This window comes from Protopterus annectens, chromosome 7.part1, assembly GCF_019279795.1.
Source record: "Protopterus annectens isolate FY-2018-M chromosome 7.part1, PAN1.0, whole genome shotgun sequence".
NCBI lineage: Eukaryota > Metazoa > Chordata > Ceratodontiformes > Protopteridae > Protopterus > Protopterus annectens.
This window is the reverse complement of record NC_056740.1, coordinates 299,704,774-299,728,445: the sequence shown is the minus strand read 5'-3', so window position 1 is coordinate 299,728,445 and position 23,672 is coordinate 299,704,774. Positions and strand designations below refer to the sequence as shown.

The following is a 23,672-nucleotide window of genomic DNA, read 5'->3' as shown; positions in this document are numbered from 1 at the left end:
ACCCACAACCCCCACACTTATAAATACTAACTCCAAGATCACCATTCCTCAGAGAAAAGGTAATATGTCTAGAAAGTCCTTTTTTTTCAGCCATTCTGTCTCTGTATATCAGGACTCACTGAAGCAGGTCCCAACATTTCAAATGGTTACCAAAATGTTTTATTCTATAAGGAGGACATAAACCACTTGTTTAGTAGAGAAAGATGCAGTCCCGTTAGGGATGCAACCTTTACAATCGCCCAAAGTGTTTTTAAAGAAATATAAGATTTTGCAAAAAAAAAAAAAATACAGAAAACCAATGCAAAGGGCAGGACTTCACTTTCTGCAAAAAAACCTCACTAGTCTAGAACTTGAGTTGTTTCATATAATACTAACGTGTTTCTGATAGTGAATAACTATTTTACGCAACTATTAGAGGAAAATGAGGAAACCTGAGCATGGGCAAAGGGGTTGGTGTTACTAGTTTTAATGTTACAGTGAGAGTTACTAATGTCTGTGTTTTCTGATAGACATGTTAGATACATACCTCTCAACCTCTTAGTGCAAGAAATCTGGACAAAGCCTGACATGATGGGAGGAAAAAGCCCCCAAATTGGGACACATTATAAATATTGCTCTTAAAAACATATAAAGTTGCTAGAATAACAGGATTCGTGTTAGTATGCATTTTCTGAAGAATATGAAATCTGAAACTCAAATGCATGTCATTATTTAGTGACTTATTATTTAGATCATACCACTGATTTGTCAAAAAAACTACTTTTATGAGGAACAGACCAAAAATATGAGGCAAAAATCTGGACATTCTGCAAAAATCTGTACAGTTGAGAGGTATGCATTATGTTAGAAGAATAAGTTAAATAAATATGGAAAACTTAATATGCTGTTTTTATTTGCTTAACTGCATTGTATGTAACATCGTTTGACAGAAAAATTATTGTGAAGCTTTTCTAATAGGTCTGTGGCTATGTCAAGGATACCATTTAAACAGGTTGGAAAAGATTAATATGCAAGAATTAATTGAATATGCACTACATCACAGCTCTGACGATAAAAATTAAAAAAGATAGAGAGGGAGAGAACATCAAGAATGCAGTTTGTTCTAGAATCAAAACTGCCAGAAACTAACCCAACATGGGAGCTCCACCATCTTGCCTCAGGACTTTTATGTACTATTTCCAAGATTACACGTAAGCATGTCTACGCCACATTGCTGATTATTATGTCCAACTGCAGATGCTCAAAAAGACGAGAGCTAGGGTAGGTACCACCACCCTCTCTGAGCTACACTGCTGTTCACCACTTCTTTCCAAAAGCATCTGCTGAGAGACACAGACAAATGAAACCGGTCAGACAGCTCAGGGCTTTTTTGACTACTTCACATTTTTGGTTTGACTGCACTCTACTTCAGGGTTAGAGTTTTCTACATTGATATTAACTATTCATTTTCAGTTGGCTGTGAATGTACTATGTTCCACTGAATGTAGATGCCCTTTGTTTCACTGTTGTAGTATTCGGTACAGAAGGGATGTCTCACCCTGGGCAGCCTGTCACCTGGCCAATATAAATAAGCTTAAAAGAGATCTTGTTCATGACATACATTACATTTATGCTTCCCACATAGAACATAGGGCAAAAAAAGAATGTACGGATACAACTACCTACAACTGAATTGCCCCAGAAGAGACCAGTTGTCATAGGACAAAGGAGTCCGTGCACATCCAGAAGGAAAAAATGCAGAATAAACAAGGGGGGGTTGGAAGGAGAGGTGGATACTACAACAGTGAAGAGTAGGACTTCTACTGTTATGGTAAGATTTTACACATTTGTACTATCACTGTTGTAGTATTCGGTACAGAAGGGAGAGTAGAAAAGCTCAAGAAACAGAACGAGATGTGGAAGGCTGAGAAAAGCCTTTAACAAACTCACATAAAATGGTTTAAGCAAAATCTGTTCTGGACCTAGAAACTATATCCAACTTATAATACTTAGTAAAGGTATGCACTGAAGACCAAGTAGCAATTCAAGGATGGAACTGGTGTCCAACCCCTTGAGAAAGGCAGCAGAAGAGGCAACAGCCTTAGTGGAATGAGCTCTAACTGAAGCAGACAGAGAATTGCCATGAAAAGTATAACACAAGGAAATGGCTTAGATATCCAGGAGGAGATGGTTTGCTTACAAACAGCCAAACCCAAAGACCTGGGATGAAAGGAAACTAATCAGACTTACGAATAGTCCTAGTTTTATCCAAATAATACCTGAGCTGTCTGTGCAAATCCAAGGTATGTAGGACCCTCTCAGTAGCAGACTGAGAAGAAGGGAAAAAGGAAGAGAGTTGTATCAGTTGAGTCAAGGACAACTCATTGACTACCTTGGATGTAAGAAAAGGATTATTACAAAGGGACACCCTGTCCCTGTGAAAAACTGCAAAAGGGGGAATGGCCATACGGGCCTGGAGCTCAGAAATCCTCCGAGCAGACGTAAGAGCCAGCAGCAAAACAATCCTCCAGGTTCAGTGTTGCAAAAAAGCAGAATCTACAGATTCAAGAAGCCTGAGCCAATTTTTCCAAAACAAAGTTAAGGTCCCAAGAAGGAGAAATAGGCTTTCTTGGAGGCCTAATATGCAGGACACCTTAAAGAAATTGCTTGACCTCAAAATGATAAGTCAAAGGAGGATTCAAGGGCATATAAGCAGGAATGGCTGACAAATGGGCCTTCCCGGAAGAATAGGTCAAGCCAGACTGGAGCAACTCACACAAATGAGAGGACAAAAGGGACCCCCACTGAAAAAGGGTCCTGGTTATGAGCATGGCACCAGACTGAAAATCTCTTCCATTTGGACATATAAGATTTTCTAATTGAGGGTTTCCTTACCTCCTGTAAAATCCTGAGCATGTCCTCAGAAAAGAGGTGCCTGAAAGGAATCAAAACTCTATCACCTACAATGTCAGTTGCTGTGTTGACAAGTGGGGATGGATGAGAGACCCCTTGTCCTGTGTGAGGAGATATAACTGGTTAGGTAATTTGTAAAGACTCCCCCTGGCCAGATGCATTAAGAGGAGGAACCAGTGTTGTCTCAGCCAAAAGGGAGTCACTAGCTAGATTTCTGGGAAGTCCAGCTGAATCTTCTGCAGGACTCTTGGAAGAGGAAGATGAGGGAAACACATAAAGAAACCTTCCCGTCCAAGAAAAGGAAAAGGCGTCCATCTTCCATGCCAGATGGCATGGCACTCTGGAACAGAAGAGAGGAATGTACATGTTCAGAGGGGAGGCAGAAAGATTTACCAGAGGAATATCCCACTGATGGACAATGTCCAGAAACATGTCTCTGTGAAGCATCCATTCCTGAGCCTGTGTTTTGGACCTGCTCAGAGATTCTGCCACAAGACTGCACTCTGAAGGAATGTATATGGTTGGAAGAGTTAACTGATAACTGAGAAATTACCCAAGCCTGAAGCACCATCCTGCAGAGGGGGTAAGATTTCATGCCTCCCTGCTTGTTGACATACCACATCACTGTAGTGTTGCCTGTGTACACTTTCAAGGGGCCTGGAGAGAACATGGGGTAAAAAGCCTGAAGGGCCAGAATCAGAGCCCTCATCTCTTTGATATTCATATGGTCTGACTTCTGATGGGAAGGCCAAAGACCCTGAACTTTCAGGTCACCAAGAGATGCCCCCCACCTCATGTCCGAGGCATTGGTGAACAGCTCTTGAGAAGGGACTGGAGGCTGAAAGAGCCAGCCTGGATTGAGAATGAACTGTTGAATCCACCACTCGAGTTCCTTCTTGAGACAGGGATGGAGAGGTACACTGAAATTCAGAGGGCGATAATGCTGCAGCCAAACTGACTTGAGGTACCATTGAAGCTTCTGAATATGCAGTCTGTCAAGAAAAAGCATCAGGATAGAAGCCATGAATCCCAAGGCTTAAACAAATTCCCTGGTTGGCATAGCAGTCAAATGAAGGAGAGACAGAAAGAAAGAAGGCTGTCAACAACAATGTCTTTGGAGGTGAAAGAGAGGCCAACATTGGCACCATCTGAATCCTGCATCCCAGATACACATGATCAGGACAGACTTTTTGAAGTTGATAGTAAACCCCAGACTTTGAAGAAAAGAGATGGTGAACTGCAGATCCTGCAACAATAGACTGGGAGAAGGTACCTGAAGCAACAGGTCATCTAAATAAGGAAAGCTCGGAATGCCTTGGAGCCTGTAGAAGGCAATCACAGGAGCTAGGCATTGTGTGAACACCCTTGGGGCAGTAGAGAGGCCAAAAGGCAAAGTAGAGAACTGAAAATGAGAGGAAGACACAGAGAAACACAAAAACTTTCTGAAGAGAGGGTAAACAGGGATATTAAAATAAGCATCTTTCAGATCCAAGGACACCAGAAAAGCTGTGGTAATAAAAGGGGAAACAGAGTTCAAAGAGTAAGCATCTGAAAAGAGGGGATCTCAAGAAAGCTGTTGAGCCAGGAGAGATCCAAAATAGGTCTCCAAATGCCCTCCTTTCGAGGAACCAGGAACATCCTGGAATAAAAACCCTTCATTTGGGAAGTTGGAGAGTTTGAATGATCTCTTGGGTTCAACAGGGACCCTCAAACCTCCAGGAAATTAAGAAGTTGTTCTAGACGAGGTTGATGAATCCCAGAAAAAGGAGAGAGAGATTTCCATATTATGAAGTAAACATGACAAATTATAGAAAGAACCCAAGAGTCTGAAGTGATGAGATGCCAATTTGGAAGACAAAGAGAGAGCCAAAAGGACAAAGGAACCTGGTCTAAAGGTCGGGGTGGGGGGGGGGTTGTAAAAGAGAAGCAGGCTTATCAGATAAAGGAGGCTTCTGGGCCCCAGAAATCTTAGAAGCCTTAGAACTGGGGGCCCGCCTCCCACCCATCCTGCCCTTAGAGGCCTTGTGCGGTTGTCCACAAATAAAAGCAGACATAGAAGGATAATTCCTCTGGACTTAGGGATAGGAGAGAAAAAATATGTTTAAAGTCTTGCAGGGCTTTGCCTTTCTCTTGAAGAGACTTAAACATGCCAGCAGTAGCAGTCCCAAAAAGGTGAGTATTATTCAAAAGAGCATCCAACAACTTTAGCTTTAACGTCCTCAGGAAGAGACTGGAGAAGAAGCCAAGAATAACACCTCATGATGGACCCAAAAGCCGCCGTCCAAGAAAAGGCATCAGCCGCATCATAGCTACACTTAATAGAGTGGTGAGCCAGTTGAGAAGCAGAACCTAAAAAAGATAAGGCAGAGGATTTGCCATCAGAATCAGCAGAGGGCAGGCAGAACCTGACAAGCCTGAGCAATCAAAGCCAGAGCATACCTGATCATGTGAGTCTGGTATGTAATATCCCTAAAGGCCAAGTAGAAGCAGTGTAAACTTTCTTGCCAATCCTGTCCATTGCCCCACTATCCTTATCAGAAAGCAAAACTTTGGAAGAAGGCAACAGTTTTGAAGGTTTTAAAGAGAATGACACCACAGCAGGATCAGCAGAAGATATTTAAATAAAAGTAGAAAATCCTCAGGAACCTTATAGGAACTATCAGGTTTTTTAGAATCAGGAGGGTGAGAATCCGGAGACTTGGAAGCAGCAATGAAAGTATCTAATAAGGTAGCCATCACAGGAGGAACTGCAGATAGTTTAGGAGTATCCACCTGAAGCAACTCATAATATCTTCTCTGAATATCAGACACCTGAGAAGAATTCCACTTAAATATTCCATCATACTAGCAATTGTGTCCCCAAAGGACAATTCCTTAAAAGGAGACTCAGGTTTAACCAACTCTTCTTCAGCGGAACCATAAGCCAAAGGTGAAGACATCTGTGAAGACTAGGACAAAGACCCCTCACCAGACAGGGAATCCTAATCTGAAGAATCTGGTTCCCTAAACCATTTAGAAGGGGTAAAGGTCCAAGGAGGAGCAGGTACTGAAACCCCTTGAGGAGGCTTTAGGGTCATTAAGGCAGAGAGCAAGCCCTGAGTAAACTCCAGCCATTCCCTTTGGGGGATCTATAGGACAGACCAAAACATGGTTCAGTTTTTGTCTTTTTTTAGAAGAGACATCAGCTCTAACAAATACCATAGGTTATGATCCTTGGAGAGATTTGAGAGGAGAACCTGGAACTTCCTCCATAATCAATATCTGCAGAATTCCTCTAGAAACCTCCAAGATAATCAACTGCAGTTCCCCACCGACGTTCACAGCAGATGCCTGCAAAGCCTCAGAGGATGTACCAAAAGATGGATCCATGCAGGCCTCTGTCTGGGTCATGGCAATGGAATCCAATGCAAACACTGAACGATCTACAGAGTTATTACCTGCTTATAGAAGGATGTCCAATGGAGGCTGGACAGCTGAAGAATCTGGCCAAGACTTCTTGACCGCCTTCTTACCTAGCGTGGGTATATCATGGTTAATGGATTCTGCCATGGCAGCCTGAGCTAAATGTCTAAGCCATTAGTTTTCAAGATAAATGGCCAGGGAAGACAAATGGCTTCTGAGTGTCTTAGGCACAAATGCCTTACAGATACTACAAAAGGTATGTTTGTGGGAAGCACCCCCCCAAAAAAAAGACACTATTCATGATGATCCTTATGGGGAATCTGCCTTCTATACTGACATTTTCCCCTCTTGGATGACATGAACTCTACAATGTGATATAAAATACAAGACCAAGAAAGTAAAATAAAAAATAAAAATAACCACAACAGGGCACTTATCTGGTGTGCTAAATATTCAGTACAGCCACAAAGTGCTCAAACCAACGAGCAAAAACAGTGTTCAAACTGGTGGCAAAAAAAGTTCTAGGTAGTTGCAGCTGTACATTCCTTTTATGCCATACTTTCAGTTTGGGAGCATAAATGTGATGTATGGAGCAAACAAGTTCTCTTTTAAGTTTATTTATACTGGCTGAGGAACAGGCTACCCAGGGCGGGACATCCCTTCTGTACCGAATACTGCAACAGTGTTATAGAAGGACATCTATTGATGCTCATTGTTATGTGTCTCAGTTCTACAGTACATGTATTAAGAATTCATTTCTAAAATTCTGTAAACAGCTATAATTTGCAATAGATCTGTGCTCCCAGTGGTAATGTATGTATAAAATTCCACCATTTACATATTCCCACATTAGTTAAGTTTTTTGCCGTTTGCTCAACACAAACACTTTCTTTACCTAGAGTTCCCACACTGCTGCTTTCTACAGCCAGACCCAACTGCAGAAACAAACAACTGCAGCAAATGCAAGCCTATTCACTTCTCCGTACCTTTAGGACTTAATTATCATCTCATCTCAGGTAATTCTTTGCCCTCCATCCTTGGGCTTACTGTGCCATTCCCCTCAAGCAGTGTGTTTTATATCGACCACTGCTAAGTCACTTTATGTTCCTAGTTTTATGCTAAGAGTTCACTGGACTAATTAACTGTGGGGACAATAACAGACCTATAAATGCTATTGTTTAAATAGACATTTTGAACATTGTCGTAATAAGCTATATGTAAGTATGGAACTTTTCTCTCTGGATCTCAGCTAAAAAGGGTTTTCACTTCCCAGTTGGATTTTCCAAGCAGGGAAATAAATAAAAAATAAATAATAGTTAACTGGACTAATTAATTGTGAGAACCATTCTGTTCCTTTAAAAAGCACATTCTCAATTAACTCTTGTTAAAAAATGATTATCCCATTTGCCTTTGTTGTGTTATCTTGTAAATGCTTGAGGGTTTCATTCGTTTACTGAGGCATTATCTCCAAGTCAGATTCAAACTCAGGATGCGCAGAGAAAATGAAGGAAGGCTGACAGATTCCCCAAAGCTTTGTAGCCAAAAAATACTTCAAAATCTATCCAAACATGACTGAAAAATAATACAGAGTACAAAATTCAGTTTTAAAGCCTTCTGTTTGGTAAACTCCATGCCTGGTTTATGGACATAGAAAAAAGAACTCACTTAAAATAGCAGAAATACTGGGAAACTGTTAACAAAGAAAGAAATAACCCCCAGAATAATGACATCCTGTTTTATATGTGTTTGAATGCCTGAAAATGTTTCAAGGACTAAAACATTGGACTCAGGAAAAAGGGAGGCAGAAAGTCTGACCACTATATGTACACCTTTAAAACAGCCTAACATTTGGAAATCATATGGTATCCAGTTTTCCTAAGGACACATCATTTTAACTCACCTAGTTTTGTAGGAAATCCTTAAATCGGACACTTTGGGATGGCATAAAATAATAGTAATGCAGCAGTTCGAATGCAGTTACACGGTCATTTGCACTGTTCTCTGTGGCACAAGGTGTAAGTGCAGAGAGTTTAGATAAAGACCTCAGCTGATTACGGGTCTGAATCCAGCTACTGTTGCACATCTGTTCTGCATGTGCTTTATTTTAGTCTAATAGTCTGTCTTACTTTTGCCTCTGTCTTTTCAGGCACACAGGCACTGTAGACATGTTTTCTGAGTACTAAACAATGTTTTGTTAGGGATAATAATTTTGGTGGCTTAAGTGGGTTTTATAAGTGATGCCAATCAGTTTCAAGAGTGTTACATCCTTTAAAATTGTTGTCATGTCAGCAGCTACATTCCCACAGCAACTCTAAAATGGGTACCAGACTCAACAACAAGTACCTGATATTTGTGAAACAATGTACCTCAGCATCAGCTGTGACACTGCAATGGCCTAAAGACTGCAGACTGAATTATACAGGGCAGCAGGCAAACTTTTTTTCTCTCGGATGAAATACCACATGCTGTCTTATGTTTTGCATGGCTTAACTAATGCCTTGAATCAGTAATCAGGCAATTTTAAACAATTAATTATATATTATTTAGTCATTGTTTCTTCACATTAATAAATGCTTTAGAAATACACCAAACAAATAAAACAAAAACAAAACACGACCGAGAGCAAGCAGTTCAATAAAGCCTTTACTTTAAGAGTAAAACATATGGCATTAAATGCTCTCAGACAGAAATGCATTCATTTGATTAAACACATCACTGCTATTTCTAGCAGTAATATTTGTAAGATTATCCATTGTATTATTCTTTGTGCTAATTTTTCCAAGTCTTTTGGGTTTCTAATACCATGATTGGAATGGACTCCATTCCTAAGTCAAAGTGTGATTAAAGTTCATGAAATTAGAATTATTTCAGTCTTTGATGTTAGCCAGAAGTGCTCTTTGCAGCACCCGCAATGTTCCCAGTAATGACTCCTGCAGTTCATATGGAGTTACATGTACTGGTAACATATCTAAATACGATTGTAAATTATTTTTTTATAAGACCTGTTGCTCCTGCTGCTACTGGAACTGTCTGGGTATCCTTCCACACTGACCTTGTTTCTGCCTGCAAATCCTGGTATTTTATAATTTTGTGTCTCTCTGTATGTAAGACGCTGTAGTCACTGGGTGTAGTGATTTCAGTGATCAATGATACTTTTGTCTTCTTTTCACACACTATTATATCTGGTTTTCTAGCATCTATTTTTTGAGCTGTTGGTAATGGATGATCCCATGTAATAGAAATTTCATCATTTTCTATGATGCTTTTGGGCTAATGTTTCCAGTGTTTTTCAACTATTTCATAGGTTCATAGGTGTTTACTAGGCTAATGACCACAAGTGCCTTTTTAAGCCTAGCCATCACAGGCAAGGTTTAAGTCTTTAGAATGAGTAATTCTGGTACTGTTTGTTTTGTGGATATGCAGGAGGTCCATCAGATTCGTGTCTGACAATGCCCTGTATGCTGGGCATAGATCACCCCTCAAAAGCCTGTAGAAGACAGAATACAGGGATAGGGCCTTGAGGTAGTCTGCACAGGACATATTACTTACGCCCTGTATTCTTTTAATGAGGAACCTCTGTGGACATTCCAGTTGTTGGATATGCCTGGTTATGTACATACCAAAGGGGGCATTGTACTCAATGATAGGTCTGATAAATGCCAAATACAGTAGAACAATGACTTCCTTGGACTTAGATGCCCTACCTTTGTTTATAAGTTGTGCAACATAGAATGATTTCCTCACCACTGTAGACATGTGATGATCAAAGGCTAGATTACTGTCTATGTGTGTCCCTAAGTCAGTGACTACTGGATCAACTCTAAGGGGTGTGTTGTCAATATGATAGTTACCAGGGATGGATGACTTCCCAAAGGATACAATAATGCATTTTTTTTCATTTAGTTCAATATTATAATGTTTGCACAATCCCCATTGCAACAGTTTTGCCACATTATTATGCCTTTCCAGCCTATCCAACACTTTTTGGGGCCAGTCATTCACTCCAAAACTGTAAGTTAGGACAGGAAGAGCAAATTATTTTATAGCTTGTGATTTGTTCTTAGTTGTCAATGCTGTTTTCAGTATTAATTTAAGTCTTCTAAAATATTCCTTGCTAAATTTTATTCATGTTTGTTCGTTTTACTCTTGATCCTTCATCAGTTCCCACATATGTATACACTCCCTCTTCCTCAAGTTCTTTTATATCATTCCTGTCCCAAACTGATGTTTTCTTGGTGCTACAGCTTTCTTGCTTTAAAGGTTGCTTTTGCACATTTATCAAGACCAAATGACATTCTTATATCATGTGAAAAAGTTCTGACCATTTGCAGTTGTGCTTTCAGTTCCTCATCTGATGAATTATACTGTTTTAAATCAACTACAAAAAGAAGATGAAAACTCTTACATTTTGCTGTTTTCTGGGAGCCAAATTGTAGCCATGACCTAATCTGCTAAGTAGACAACTTAATGGGTTAAGAGCAAGACAAAAGAGCAGCTGTGACAGAGAGTCACCCTGGAATATCCCCCTTTGAATTTGTATCATTGGAATAATAATGTATCCTTTATCATGGCTTAACTGCAAAGTGATTTGCCACTGTTTCATGGTCGCTGTAATGTAATTGATCAGTGTAGGGTCTATCTTATATGTTTTTAAACACTCTTTTATCTATGAATGTGGGATACTGTTAAATGCTTTTTTTATAGTCTATCCATGCCATACTTCATAGTTTCATAGTTTCATAGTAGTGTACTAGGCTATCTGCCCGGGGGCATTTATAAGCCTAGCCAACAGTGATGTGGCTTCCGCCACCCCGTATTATATAGTTGCGCCTCTCTAGTAGTGACACATGTGGGACCCCATTATTTAGTAAACTATACCTCTGTCTAGTAGTGACACTGAGGTGACTCCCGGGGTAAACTTGCGATCTCCCATCCATGCATCGAGATTTTTCTTGAACAGTGCCAATGAAGGGCTCTGTCTCACATGAACTGGGATTTTGTTCCAGAGTATGGGTAACCTCTGTGTTATGAATCTATCCCTCCAGCATGTCCTATTCATATTTGTGCAGAGGTTGAAATCTTTAGCTCGCGTGGTTCTGGTGGATTTGGATTTTTTGAGATGGAACATGTCCATCAGTTCTTGGTAGGACATGGCCCTATATGTTAGATACAAATCACCTCTGAGCAGGCGGTATGCTACTGAATAGAGCTGGAGTTTCTTTAATCTAGCTGGATAAGGCACATGTTTGAGACCTATGATCCTCTTGGTGAGGTACTTCTGGGGTCTTTCCAGTTGTTGCATGTGCCGGGTGAGATACATCCCAAATGGAGCATTATATTCAATCATGGGCCTGACAAGGGAGGAATATAGAGGTACAATGACCTCCTTTGATCTGGATGAGAATCCCTTCATGATGAGATGGGCAAGGTAGAATGTCTTTCTGACCACTTTGGCAACATGGTTGTCAAAGGAGAGGTCACTATCGACTTGAGTCACCAGGTCTCTGATTACTTCTTCCGTACTCAGTGGGTTATTGTCTACGTGATAATTTGTGGGTACTTTGTTTTTCCCAAAGGGGATGACTATACATTTTTGGCGTTAAGTTTGAGGCCATGATTCCGGCACCAGTTGTCCGTTTCAGTGAGACCTTTCTGTAGGATGTGTGTGTCAGCAGGTGAATCAACTATGGCACCCAGTTTGCAGTCATCTGCAAACTTTGTCAGCCATAATCCTCCCATATTTGCTTTCACATCTGAGAAGTAAATGCCGAATAAGAGTGGTCCCAAGACTGAGCCCTGTGGGACACCACTCGTGACTGGTTTTGAGTCTGACATGGCTCCAGCAATTTTGACCTTATGGGTTCTGTTTTTAGCCAGTTTGCTACCCATCTTGTGACATATGGATTTACATTTAGGCTGCTGAGCTTGTCTATGATGCCAGAGTGTGGTATCGTGTCAAAGGCTTTAGCCAAGTCCAAGTAGGCAGTGTGGACAGCCTTGCCCTCGTCGATGGCACTAGTGACTGTCTCGAAGAAGTCAACCAGGTTTAAGAGGCAGGATCTGCCTTTTACAAAACCGAACTGGGTGGGATCAAGGGTCTGCAGATCCCCAATGTCGCCATTTATGAGTTCCATGATGATTCTTTCCATAGCCTTGCAGACCAGGCTGGTCAGACTTATGGGGCGGTAGTTACCAGGGTCAGTAGAATTTCCCCCTTTGTGGAGTGGGACCACTGTTGCTGTGCACCAGTGTTCAGGTACATATCCTGTAGTGAGGCTAAGATTGAATAGCGTTCTTAGGTGCGGGTTTAGTTCATCTTGAAGTTCACGTAACACACAACCGGGGATACCATCGGGTCCCATAGATGCTGTGTTTTTTACTTTGTTGAGTGCTGATTTCACCTGTATGTCTGTGATGACAGGTAGGTTACATTCAGCAGGGATAATTACTTCATCTTTAGGGGGTGAGGGAGGGGAGAAATTTGCACTGAACCTATCTGCCAGAATATTGGCAATGTCGGTAGGGTCAGTGAATTTTTTGTCGTTGTGTACTAACTCAGAGCATATCTGAGAATTTCCTCCCAAGGTTCTGACATAATTGAAGAAGGCCTTGTGATTGTCTTTGGTATCCTTGGCAATCTTTTTCTCAAAGTTTGCTTTAGATGTTTTTATGAGAGAGCGTAGTTTTTACTTGTGCTGATCAGGGAAGCCTTTCCCTTGTGGGATTTGGCTTTGTCCTGCAGTAGCTTCCTTCTTTTGTTGTACAGTTTGTTTATAGCCAGGGTCCACCAAACCGGGCGTTTTCCCTTGGTGGAGAGGGTCTTGGTTTTAGTTGGGATTGCTTGATCCATGCATTCTTGGAGATGTCCGTAGAAGGCTTTTGTGAAGGATTCAGCATTTTGGGATGTGGTTTCCATTAACCCAGTAGGCTTAAAGGATATCATTTCTGACTTAAGGAGCACAAAGTCAGCTTTTGAAAAGTTTTTCACTGTAGTCTTTTGTTCTGGGGGTGGGGGTGGGATATGTACATCCAACGTGATCAGTTTATGATCAGATCTTACTAGTGAGGGGTTTATATCCAGTGCGGAGCATTTGGACCCCATGTTTGTGATAATCAGGTCAAGTATATTATCTCTCCTCGTAGGAGAAGTGACCAGTTGCTCTATAGCATTTGAGTTAATGAATTCCAGGAATCTTTGGGCTAGGGTGTTAGGGCTAGAATAGTGGGCCCAGTCTATGTTGGGGTAGTTGAAGTCACCCAATATGATGGTGTTTGGTGTGACATTCATATCCTCCAGTGTTTTCAGGAATGCTTGATGGGATTCCTGGGATTGGGAGGGTGTTCTATAACATGCGACCAGTTGTATGGCAGTTTTGCCTATGGTGAGTAAAACTTGTATGGTTTCTGATGCTTCATGGGTAGCCACCAATCGAGAGGTGTAGGTGTCCTTTATGAAAATGGACACTCCCCCTCCCTTTGTGGTTCGGCCTGGAACTTGAGGCCGAAAAGCATGATATGAGGTATAGCCTGGTAGCGCTGGAGTGCTCTCAGGAGCCTTGAACCAGGTTTCAGTTACTGCACAGACATCGATGTTCTCCATACTGAGAAGTGCTTCGAGTGCCTGCATCTTGAGATTTAGACTTCTGGCGTTGAGCAGGCATTACCCTTAATTTTTTTCCATTTTTGTTTTTTATGGAGGTTGATTTGTCTTTTGAGCATTGCCTAAAAAAGGCACTATGGGGGTGGCAAGAGCCTTGGCCAGTATCCGAAAGCCCAGTGGTGACAGGTGCAAGCCATCCCTTGCGAAGCAACGTGGCCTGTCCAGCATGTCATCCCAGGCTGACAGACATTGGATCCCCCTAGAATGACACCAGTGATTAAGCCAATTGTTAAAACTGATCATTTTGTCTTTGTACTGAGGCATCATTCTTGGTGAAGGCAGGATGCTGCTCAGGGTCAGGGTCATACCAGTCTGGGCTACATAATCGGAGAGCTCCTCAATGTCTCTTTTCATGTAGTCCAGGGAGGTACGTCTCAGGTCATTCACACCAGCATGGACAATGACTGCATCATACTTGTACTTGCTTTGGAGTGACCTGAGTGCGTGTGTAATGTGGCGGATCCTTGCTCCCGATAGGCAGCTCACCGTTACCCTCTCCTTATTCAGCCTGGTAAGTGGAACGTCGGTGTGTCTGACTATAGAGTCACCTATTACTAATGTCTCTGGCATAGTGTTTTGCCTTAGGGGCTGTGATTGTGTGACACACCTGTTGCTTGAGGTATGTGTTGCAGGTGTTATGTTTTGTGGGGGTGTATTTCTGGGTGTCTGCTTTGGAGGCCTCTGTTGTTTTGGTAAGTTTTTTATAAGAGCCTCCGAGTATGTCTTTGTGTTCTTATGTGTTTGGTTTGTAGTAGTGGTGGTTTTATGTGTGACCGGTTTTGCTTGGTGTGGGTACCTTCTCCTCCTGTCTGGTCTTGCCAGTCCTGAGTTGAGAGAGTTCAGCCTCCAGTCTGGCTATATAGTTGCATCTCTCACAAGTATATGTGTTAGTAGGAAGGAGGAGAGGGTTGTCTGTGTACATGAGACAATTGTAACATTGTCTTAAGATTCCCAGATTAACCAGCTGAACAAGAGAGGATGCTAGTGGTCTACCACTCGACATACTAGAATATTATAAGGAGTGCTGTGCCTTTAAGGGAAGTGGGTATTCACAGGGGGTAGTGGATGGCTGTAGTGCTTACTTTAGGATAAGAGTGCTTATTTTATTATGAGTGCTTGCTAAGAATAGAAGTTCCGAAAACAAGTGCTAATATATACAGCTAAATAGACTGAGTAGAGCTTCTAAGGGAAAAATTGAAGAGCAGACTTGGCGGAGCCAGAAATAGTTTAAACCTGTATAACCGCTGCTGCGCTATGCGCCCAACCGCGCAAAAACGCCCTGAGGCGGATTTTTATACAGGGAACTTGAAAAGAGCTAGAAATGGTCCAAAGCAACCAATAATTTACAGCTCAAGTGCTGAGGTCACTTCCCCCAGGGACAGATAGGCTGCTCAAGGCTCCCCACTCCCACTGGTGAGCTAATTGTACCTTTTTTTACAGTTCTCCATTATGACTTTATTTAACAACAAATGATCCTTTATTTCATATGATTTTCTTTTATTACCCTTTTGTTCTATTGCCATGATTGAGTTTTCTTGTAAATGACTATAAACTCTGTCAGCATTAATTCCAGTGTATAGTTTATACATTGTCGGAAGGCAAGTTATTCATCTATAGTTTTCAGGATAGCTTGCAGGTTCGCTCTTACGTAGGAGTACTGTTTTTCCTATTGCTACCCAGGCTGATGTCTGTTTGGGGTGTGCATATAAATAGTTCTTACTCATAGCTAAATCTTCATATAAAGATGTTAATACTTTTAGCCAGAAGTTAGGCACTGCATCTGGGACTGGAGTTTTCCAGTTAGGAGCTTTTCCTAACTTTGTTTCATTGTCTCTGGTCGTTATTTCATCCCATTTCATATCCTGTACATCAGAACTTCTTTTTCTTTCTTTTACTTCTTCTATTCATTTAACATCTTTGTTATATTCCACAGGGTCTTCATAGATATTTCTCCAATATGTATCTATTTCTTCTTTTTTTGGTGGTGTTTCAGTTCCTTTTGCCTTGTTTCCCAATTCTCTATAAACGTTTTTTGGGTCATCAATAAATTGCTTATTTTATACTTTTTCTTTATATTTATCTGCATATCTATGTACGTTTTTCTAGCTGTGCTGATATTATTAGTTTATTATTTGTGATAATGCATGATAGATGCAGATCTGTTCTGATACTGAGCATTGCTTTTATCACATCTATCTGAGTATTTTTGTTGATCTGTTCCCTCTTCTATACTCTTCTAACAGTGACACTTCTTGTCTTAATTGCTTTATAGTTTTCTCTATTTGATACTTCCATGATGGCATTCAATTTCTCCCCTTCTTTTCACTTACTACCCTGTGTTTTTGTGGTAAGTCTTTATCTGTTATTATATTAGCTGCACAGTAGTATGAATCTCTATGGACAATCCTAATTACTGTGTTCATTTGTTTTATTAAACTTCTCACTTTTTTGGTTTGATTGAAATTTCTGTACTCTGTTTCTTTCTTGATCTTAATATGTCTGTCCAGTTCTATTAAATCAAGCAAATTTTCTCTTAGATCATTTTCTTCTAAACTGAGGGCACATTCTTTGTTCTCCATTTCCAGCAGGCGTTCTACAGAAAGTTCCAGAGCATCTTCCATTACTGCATTTTCTTCAGTTTATCCTGAGTTATCCATTGCTCTTTCATAGGGGAACTCAATGGCCTATCACTCCACGACATTGACTATGTCAGAGTTGCCACAGTTTCCTGTTCCTTCCCTTGCTGAGCAACTCCAGCTGAATGTTTGTACTAGCTTCCTCTGGAAGGCTCCAAAGTATCTTCATATGGCAGCCGATCAAATGTTTTCCACTCCACTGGTTTGTCCTTAATTTGGGGATCCATTGTTCTATCCTGCTGTAATGTTATCTGAGTTAGATTTTCTACACTAAATTATTCACTTTTATTAATTAATTAATTTTACCTTTGTTTACTGGGGAGGTCTGACTGGACAAAGTTGTCAGTTTTCAGCAGAGGCCCGGGGAGAAAAGCTCCAGAACAATTGCTAACATACTATACATAAGACATTTGCATGAGCATTGTGGTTTACACATTCAGTTATAAAAATATAGCAGATAATAACATATGATTGCATAAGATATTTACATAAGCATAGCGATTTAGACATACAATTAAAAGTATAGCAGGTAGTAACATATGATGGTTGTTCATATAGTATGTTTAGTAGAGATGATCCTGAAGATGTACTGAAGATAGGATAAGAAAGGATAACTAAAAAAGGAAGAGAATATAGACAGGTTCGTATGAGGTGCATTGACATTTTAAGGGAAAGCTTTTCAACTTAGTCTATGGGAATGTTAATGGGTATAGATGGGACAGAGGGGAGTAGGCGGCAGTGAGTTGGTAAGTAACGTGTGATAATATATAGTGCATCTGTGGGAGTTTTAAAGAGGTAGTTGGATAGTAGGTAGCGGAAAGGAGTTAGAATGTGTCAGCCAGGTGCTAGGCAGTTAGAAGTAACGTGTGATAATATATAATGCATCTGTGGGAGTTTTAAAGAGGTTTGATAGTGGGTAGGGGAAAGGAGTTAGAATGTGTCAGCCAGGTGCTAGGAGTTACAAGTAATGTGTGATAATATATAGTGCATCTGTGGGAGTTTTAAAGAGGCTGAATAGTGGGTAGGGGAAAGGAGTTAGAATATGTCAGCCAGGTGCTAGGCAGTTACAAGTAACGTGTGATAATATACAGTGCATCTGTGGGAGTTTTAAAGAGGTGGTTGGATAGTAGGTAGCGGAAAGGAGTTAGAATGTGTCAGCCAGGTGCTAGGCAGTTAGAAGTAACGTGTGATAATATATAGTGCATCTGTGGGAGTTTTAAAGAGGAGGTTGGATAGTGGGTAGGGGAAAGGAGTTAGAATATGTTAGCCAGGTGCTAGGCAGTTACAAGTAACGTGTGATAATATATAGTACATCTGTGGGAGTGTTTAAGAGGAATTTGGATAGCAGGTTTGGGAAAAGAGTTAGAATGTGTCAGCCAGGTGCTAGGCAGTTACAAGTAACGTGTGATAATATATAGTGCATTTGTGAGAGTTTTAAAGAGGTTGGATGCTAGGTAGGGGAAAGGAGTTAGAATATGTCAGCCAGTTGCTAGGCAGTTACAAGTAACGTGTGATAATATATAGTACATCTGTGGGAGTTTTAAAGAGGTTGGATAGTGGGTAGGGGAAAGGAGTTAGAATATGTCAGCTAGGTGCTACTCCTTTCTCCTACTCACTATCCAACCTCCTCTTTAAAACTCCCACAAATGCACTATATATTATCACACGTTATTTGTAACTGTGGTGGTGCTGCGGTAGCATTGTCACCTCACAGTAAGACGTTGTCTCATTCAAATCTCAGCTAGAGCGTCTTCTGTGTGGAGACATGCATGAATGGGCGTACCTTCGTTGAAGGTTGTGTGTCAGGGCCAGCAACTCGGCATGTAAAAATCTACTGCCAATCATTAGTGGACCAGAGTTCCGCTGTGGCGACCCCTAACCAGGAAAAGCCGAAAGACACAACAACTTGTAACTGCCTAGCACCTGGCTGACATATTCTAACTCCTTTCCCTACCCACTGTCCAACCTCCTCTTTAAAATTCCCACAGATGCACTATATATTATTACACGTAGTTAGAATATGTCAGCCAGGTGCTAGGCAGTTACAAGTAATGTGTGATAATATATAGTGTATCTGTGGGAGTTTTAAACAGGTTGGATGGTGGGTAGGGGGAAGGAGTTAGAATATGTCAGCCAGGTGCTAGGTAGTTAAAAGTAACGTGTTCTAATATATAGTGCATCTGTGGGAGTTTTAAAGAGGTTGGATAGTGGGTAGGGGAAAGGAGTTAAAATATGTCAGCCAGGTGCTAGGCAGTTACAAGTAATGTGTGATAATATATAGTGCATCTATGGGAGTTTTAAAGAGGAGGTTGGATAGTGGGTATGGGAAAGGAGGTAGAATATGTCAGCCAGGTGCTAGGCAGTTGCATGTCCATTTGTTGTTTAGGTGGGAAATAAGCTGTTTTTAGAAGATGGTTTTGTTAGGTTGTAACCTGATTTGTAGTGGTAGGGAGTTCCAGGTCTTGGCAATGTTTCTAGAATACAGGGAGTCACCAGAGCTGTAATGGCTTTTGGAGAGTGCGATTAGTGCCTTGTTAGTGGATCTATGTTCTCGGTTATTGGAGTAGAGGGTGATCAGGTCTTGTAAGACTGGAGTTTTGTCAGGTTGGTACAGTATATGATGAGCTAGAAGAAGTTGGTTTAGAGTCAAGGTGTTAGGGAGTTCCACCAGGAAAGCTGTTTTAGGGCCTGACAGTGGTGGGTGCGGTAGGAGGAGTTTGTGGTGAATTTTGCTATTTTATTGTAGCACACTGATAGCCTGTTTAAATTGTTCTTGTTTAGATTAATTAGGATGGGAGAAGCATACAGTAAGGTAGAGAGAAGATGGGTATGAGTTAGGGTAACTTTACTGTTGCTGGTTAGGACGTTTTTACATCTGTAAAGAGTACCTAGTTTTTTGTTGATTTTGGTTATTGTATGATCTATGTGTTTGTCAAATTTCATATTATTGTCAATAATGACCCCTAGTAGTTTGGTTTGTGTGATAGGGGAGATAGGGGTATTATCTGATGCAGAAATAGAGAATGGTGAAGTAGGTGCTGCTGCTTTGGAAGGATGAAAGAGCATAAGTTGGGTCTTTTTAGGATTTAGTATTAGCTGGGAGTTTGTAAGCCAGGCTTCGATGGATGTAAAGGCTTTTTGGGTCATGATTTGAAGTTTTTGGAGGGTGGGGGCAGAGCAGATTAAGGTGGAATCATCAGCGTATTGAACCAGGTTTGCTAGAGGAACTTCGCAGGTAATCCATAACGTCAGTTTCTATTTCTTTAACTTCTTCATTACTAATCCTCTTTTCTGCTTTTTGTATTTGTTTTCTTATTTTTTGTATTGTGAAATTTTCCATATCTAGATGCTTTTGCTTGTATTTTTCTTCGAATATTGTTGAGGCTGCCTGCTTTGTGTTGATTAATTTAGCTTTTGCCTTTGCATAAATATTGCACCATATCAGATCTCTCTTTCCCGTGCCCATATTTGTTTTTTATACCTTTCAAAAGTGTCTAGAGTTTGTTCTTTATACTTTTGCACTTCCTCAGTCACTTCTTTTTCCAAACAGGCCAATGTTTCTTGGTCTATATAATGTTTTTAATAAATCTGTTGCATTAATTAACACAAATTTTTATTCGACAATTTTTCTTGTGGAAGTATTTTTCTTTCCTCTAATTTCTCTCTTAATGTTTATGTATATCTTCTGTCTGGAAATTCTGGGCTTCTTGCATAGTAGTAATGATGCATAATTTCTTTCTTATCTTCAATAGTCCACCCCATCATCTTTATGGCTCATTTTTGGCCTATCATTTTTTGTGATTTTTTTTTGGACTGCTACTTCCTTCTACAAAAGGGGGGGGGCATCCTCCCCCTGGCCTTGGCCTAGTCCCATTGTAGGAACGTTTCCATGTCTTGAGGATTCTGAGCTGTCATTTTTTTTCCAGTCCTGGAACCAGTTCACCTACCAGGATTGGGCACTTTTTTATCCTGGGTCTTGTGCACTTGGTTATCTTTTTTATTTTTTAACCTACTTCTGTCCATGATATATGCTATATAAAATACAGTCTATATATCAGTGTTGTCTTGGTGAGATCTTGTGAAAAACGAGATTCACTTTGTGAAGGTACCCACCGAGACATAAGGATGAATTCAATTGCAGCAATACTACTCTCATTTGCTTGCTGACTTATCATCTCTGCATTCTTGCAGTGCAGTGTGGACCTGAAATGGTAGGACAATATCAAAGGATAGGCTGAGGTAATACCAACAGCGTTTGCACTGAGGTACTGTCTGTCCAGATGTGATACGTCTTCTGAGGGTAGATATTATATAACAAGATTTAAATTTGGTAAGTACCTCCATAAGTGATGTTGGAAGTCTTTTACAGAGACTCGTTGGTAATGTAAGCTAGTAGTATGGCAACTCCTAGCTAGCCAAAAGGCCCCAAAGGAATGCCTGTCAGATAAGTACTTCACAAATAAATTATTATAAGGACATCACAAATAATTTATCATAAGGACGTCACAAATAAATTATTATATTCTGTGAATTAACTCCAGTATCTTGAACCAATAAATTATTATTGTCTTTCGGCTTTTCCCGGTTAGGGGTCGCCACAGCGGAACTCCGGTCCACTAATGATTGGCAGTGGATTTGTACGGTGCCGAGTTGCCAGCCCGATGCCCAACCTTCAAAAAAGGCACACCCATTCACACACGCACCTACCTGCATGTCTTTATACGTCACTTGACCATGGGGAGGACATGCAGACTCCACACAGAAGGTGCTCCAGCCGAGAATCGTAACGGGAGAACCTCTTGCTATGAGGCGGCAACGCTATCCGCTGCACCACCGCGGCCTTGAAATTAACTCCAGTATCTTGAACCATTGTGAAAGCTCTTCAAGTCTGTGCATAAATACTAAAGCATGGCTTTATTTTGGGGTAACAGAAAAGCCTCTCTTCACTTAGGTCTTGCTTGGACAACCTCCAACATTAGTTTCACATTTTTCTTGGTTCTCCAGTTGGGACCACAGCAGGGGGGTAAGCTAGGTCAATGACATTGCAGGCTTATTTTTTGATGACTTTTCTGTCAGGATTTCTTCTATAATTGAGCAAAGTTAGTGACTGTAATTAATAACAAATATATTCACTTCATTTAAAATATGTGAATATATCCATATTTCGTAAGTATTATCTTCTTCCAGTAGTTTGTCTGTTTGGCATTTCAACATCTTGTAAGAGAAGAAGTGATAATTTTTGGCATTCTGCTCAGAAAACGTTGCCTAAAATTGCTAATAAATGTTTTCATATATATGGCATAACAACAGCCATTACAGAACGTCTTGGTTGCAGTTAGTCACAGACAATACTCAGTTAGTTAGTGAAAACTGTAAGCCCCATCTCAGAAGACTCAGTCAAATCACAAGACCTAGCTACTAGAATAACAGCAGTGTGGAATCCCACATTTCATAATTGATCTGCTATGTGATACGTTGGTTCCATTCAAAGTTATGTTATAAAACTTGGAGTATGAGGCAAGGAATTATGTAACATTTCCCATCATATGATTGTTACCATGGACTCTAAGCAGATTAGAATTTGACAACAAAGAATACATTTACATTTACTTATGCACTCACATTCTTATCCATGATGTTTGTTATGACTGAAATATTGTACTCTGAAGTAAGAAAGCAGAATGACTGATGTCTCACTTGGACCATATTAAAATAGTCATTCCACTGTAACAAGACTCTAAAATAGAACAGATTTCATATTTCAAACAGAAGCACTAACAGCAGAATATGTTAACACTTTTTGTTGGAAAATTAAGGCTGACCCACAGCTACTTTCCATGTGGGTTAATAATGCACACCAAGGTTAAACTGTCTTGTCTAAGTTGTACTGAAAGAGGTAGGAAACTCAGATCCATTATTATTTAGTCTGTAACCCTCTTTAAACCTTATTGTGCTTTATCTTCCTGGTTCTATCCTCCATTGTTACTTCTCTGTGTTACAGTTATATATATTTCTTATGAAGGATGGCAAAAGAATATGTTACTCACCTATATTAAATTCAGACTGCTCCTGGTATTGGCCATAAGTAGTATGCAATGTACCTGTGTAGAAAATACACATAATTTATAAAACAATCACAAATGTGTGAAAACAATAAAATATAGTGCATTCTACTTTTTACCTTGATAAAACATTTAGAATTTAGAAAATGATCACAAAACTGTAATAAAAAAGCAATAGCACACACTTCCCCATCTGTGGAATAGACTCCCTCTCCCTGTCAAGTAGAGTACCTCTTTACCCCTTTTTAAGCACAGCCTGGATAACCGGATGGGAAACAGAAATTGCATCCCTGGGATTCCACCCGTGTCCCTGCTGGACAGGGGTATTGGGTGCCGACTTCTCTAAACATGGGCTAAACTCATGGCTAGGCTTATAAGGGCCTCAGGGCCAATAGCCTAATAACTAACTTCCTATGATCCTATGAACACATACATACTTCTGTAAAAATGCAAATATAATTTAAAAATTAATGACTAGCATGTCAAAATAGTAAAGCATATATTATATTTTATTTTGTATGCTTTAATTGCATAATACTTATTGGGTAAAGAAGCTCTTAGGTCCAGACAGAACACCAGCAGGCACAGAACAGATACATCAGCCATATCTATTAAGCCTGTTTAGAGCTCAAGGTGCCCTAATAAATATTGAAAACTAAAGTATCTGAATCATACTTATTCAAGTTTTTCCTTTTAAATGTTCATTCTGCCAAATATACAGCACTCTGAAAGTCCTAAGTGCTGAATCCTCTCCATCAAATGTTAATCTGCAAAAATTAGATAAATCTAACATATTTTGGGACTAATTTTTCCTATAGAACTGGTGAGGTGATGAACCCCTCCACCTCTTGTCAGCTAATAATTACAATGAATACTGTGAGAAAAAGATAATACTTGGGGGTGTGCAAAACCAACGCATTCCCTATCTTAATATCCTGGTGTCATTCTCCAAACTGAAAACTTTCATAGCTTTGTGCTTTTGCCTGAAAGTGTTTTTGGAAAAAAGTGTTCAGTAAGTGT

The 23,672-nt window shown here is 40.3% G+C and overlaps 1 protein-coding gene across 3 annotated transcripts in view; it reads right to left on the bottom strand.

Annotated features, from left to right (window-relative positions):
* Positions 1–23,672, bottom strand: part of LOC122807740 (laminin subunit beta-1-like) — a 2,263,691-nt gene that overhangs the window by 1,589,587 nt on the left and 650,432 nt on the right. For all 3 annotated transcript variants that reach the window (XM_044078727.1, XM_044078725.1, XM_044078726.1), the window contains one exon: positions 22,638–22,691. In XM_044078727.1, coding sequence (XP_043934662.1) covers positions 22,638–22,691 — 54 coding nt within the window. The remainder of the gene's footprint in view (positions 1–22,637; positions 22,692–23,672) is intronic.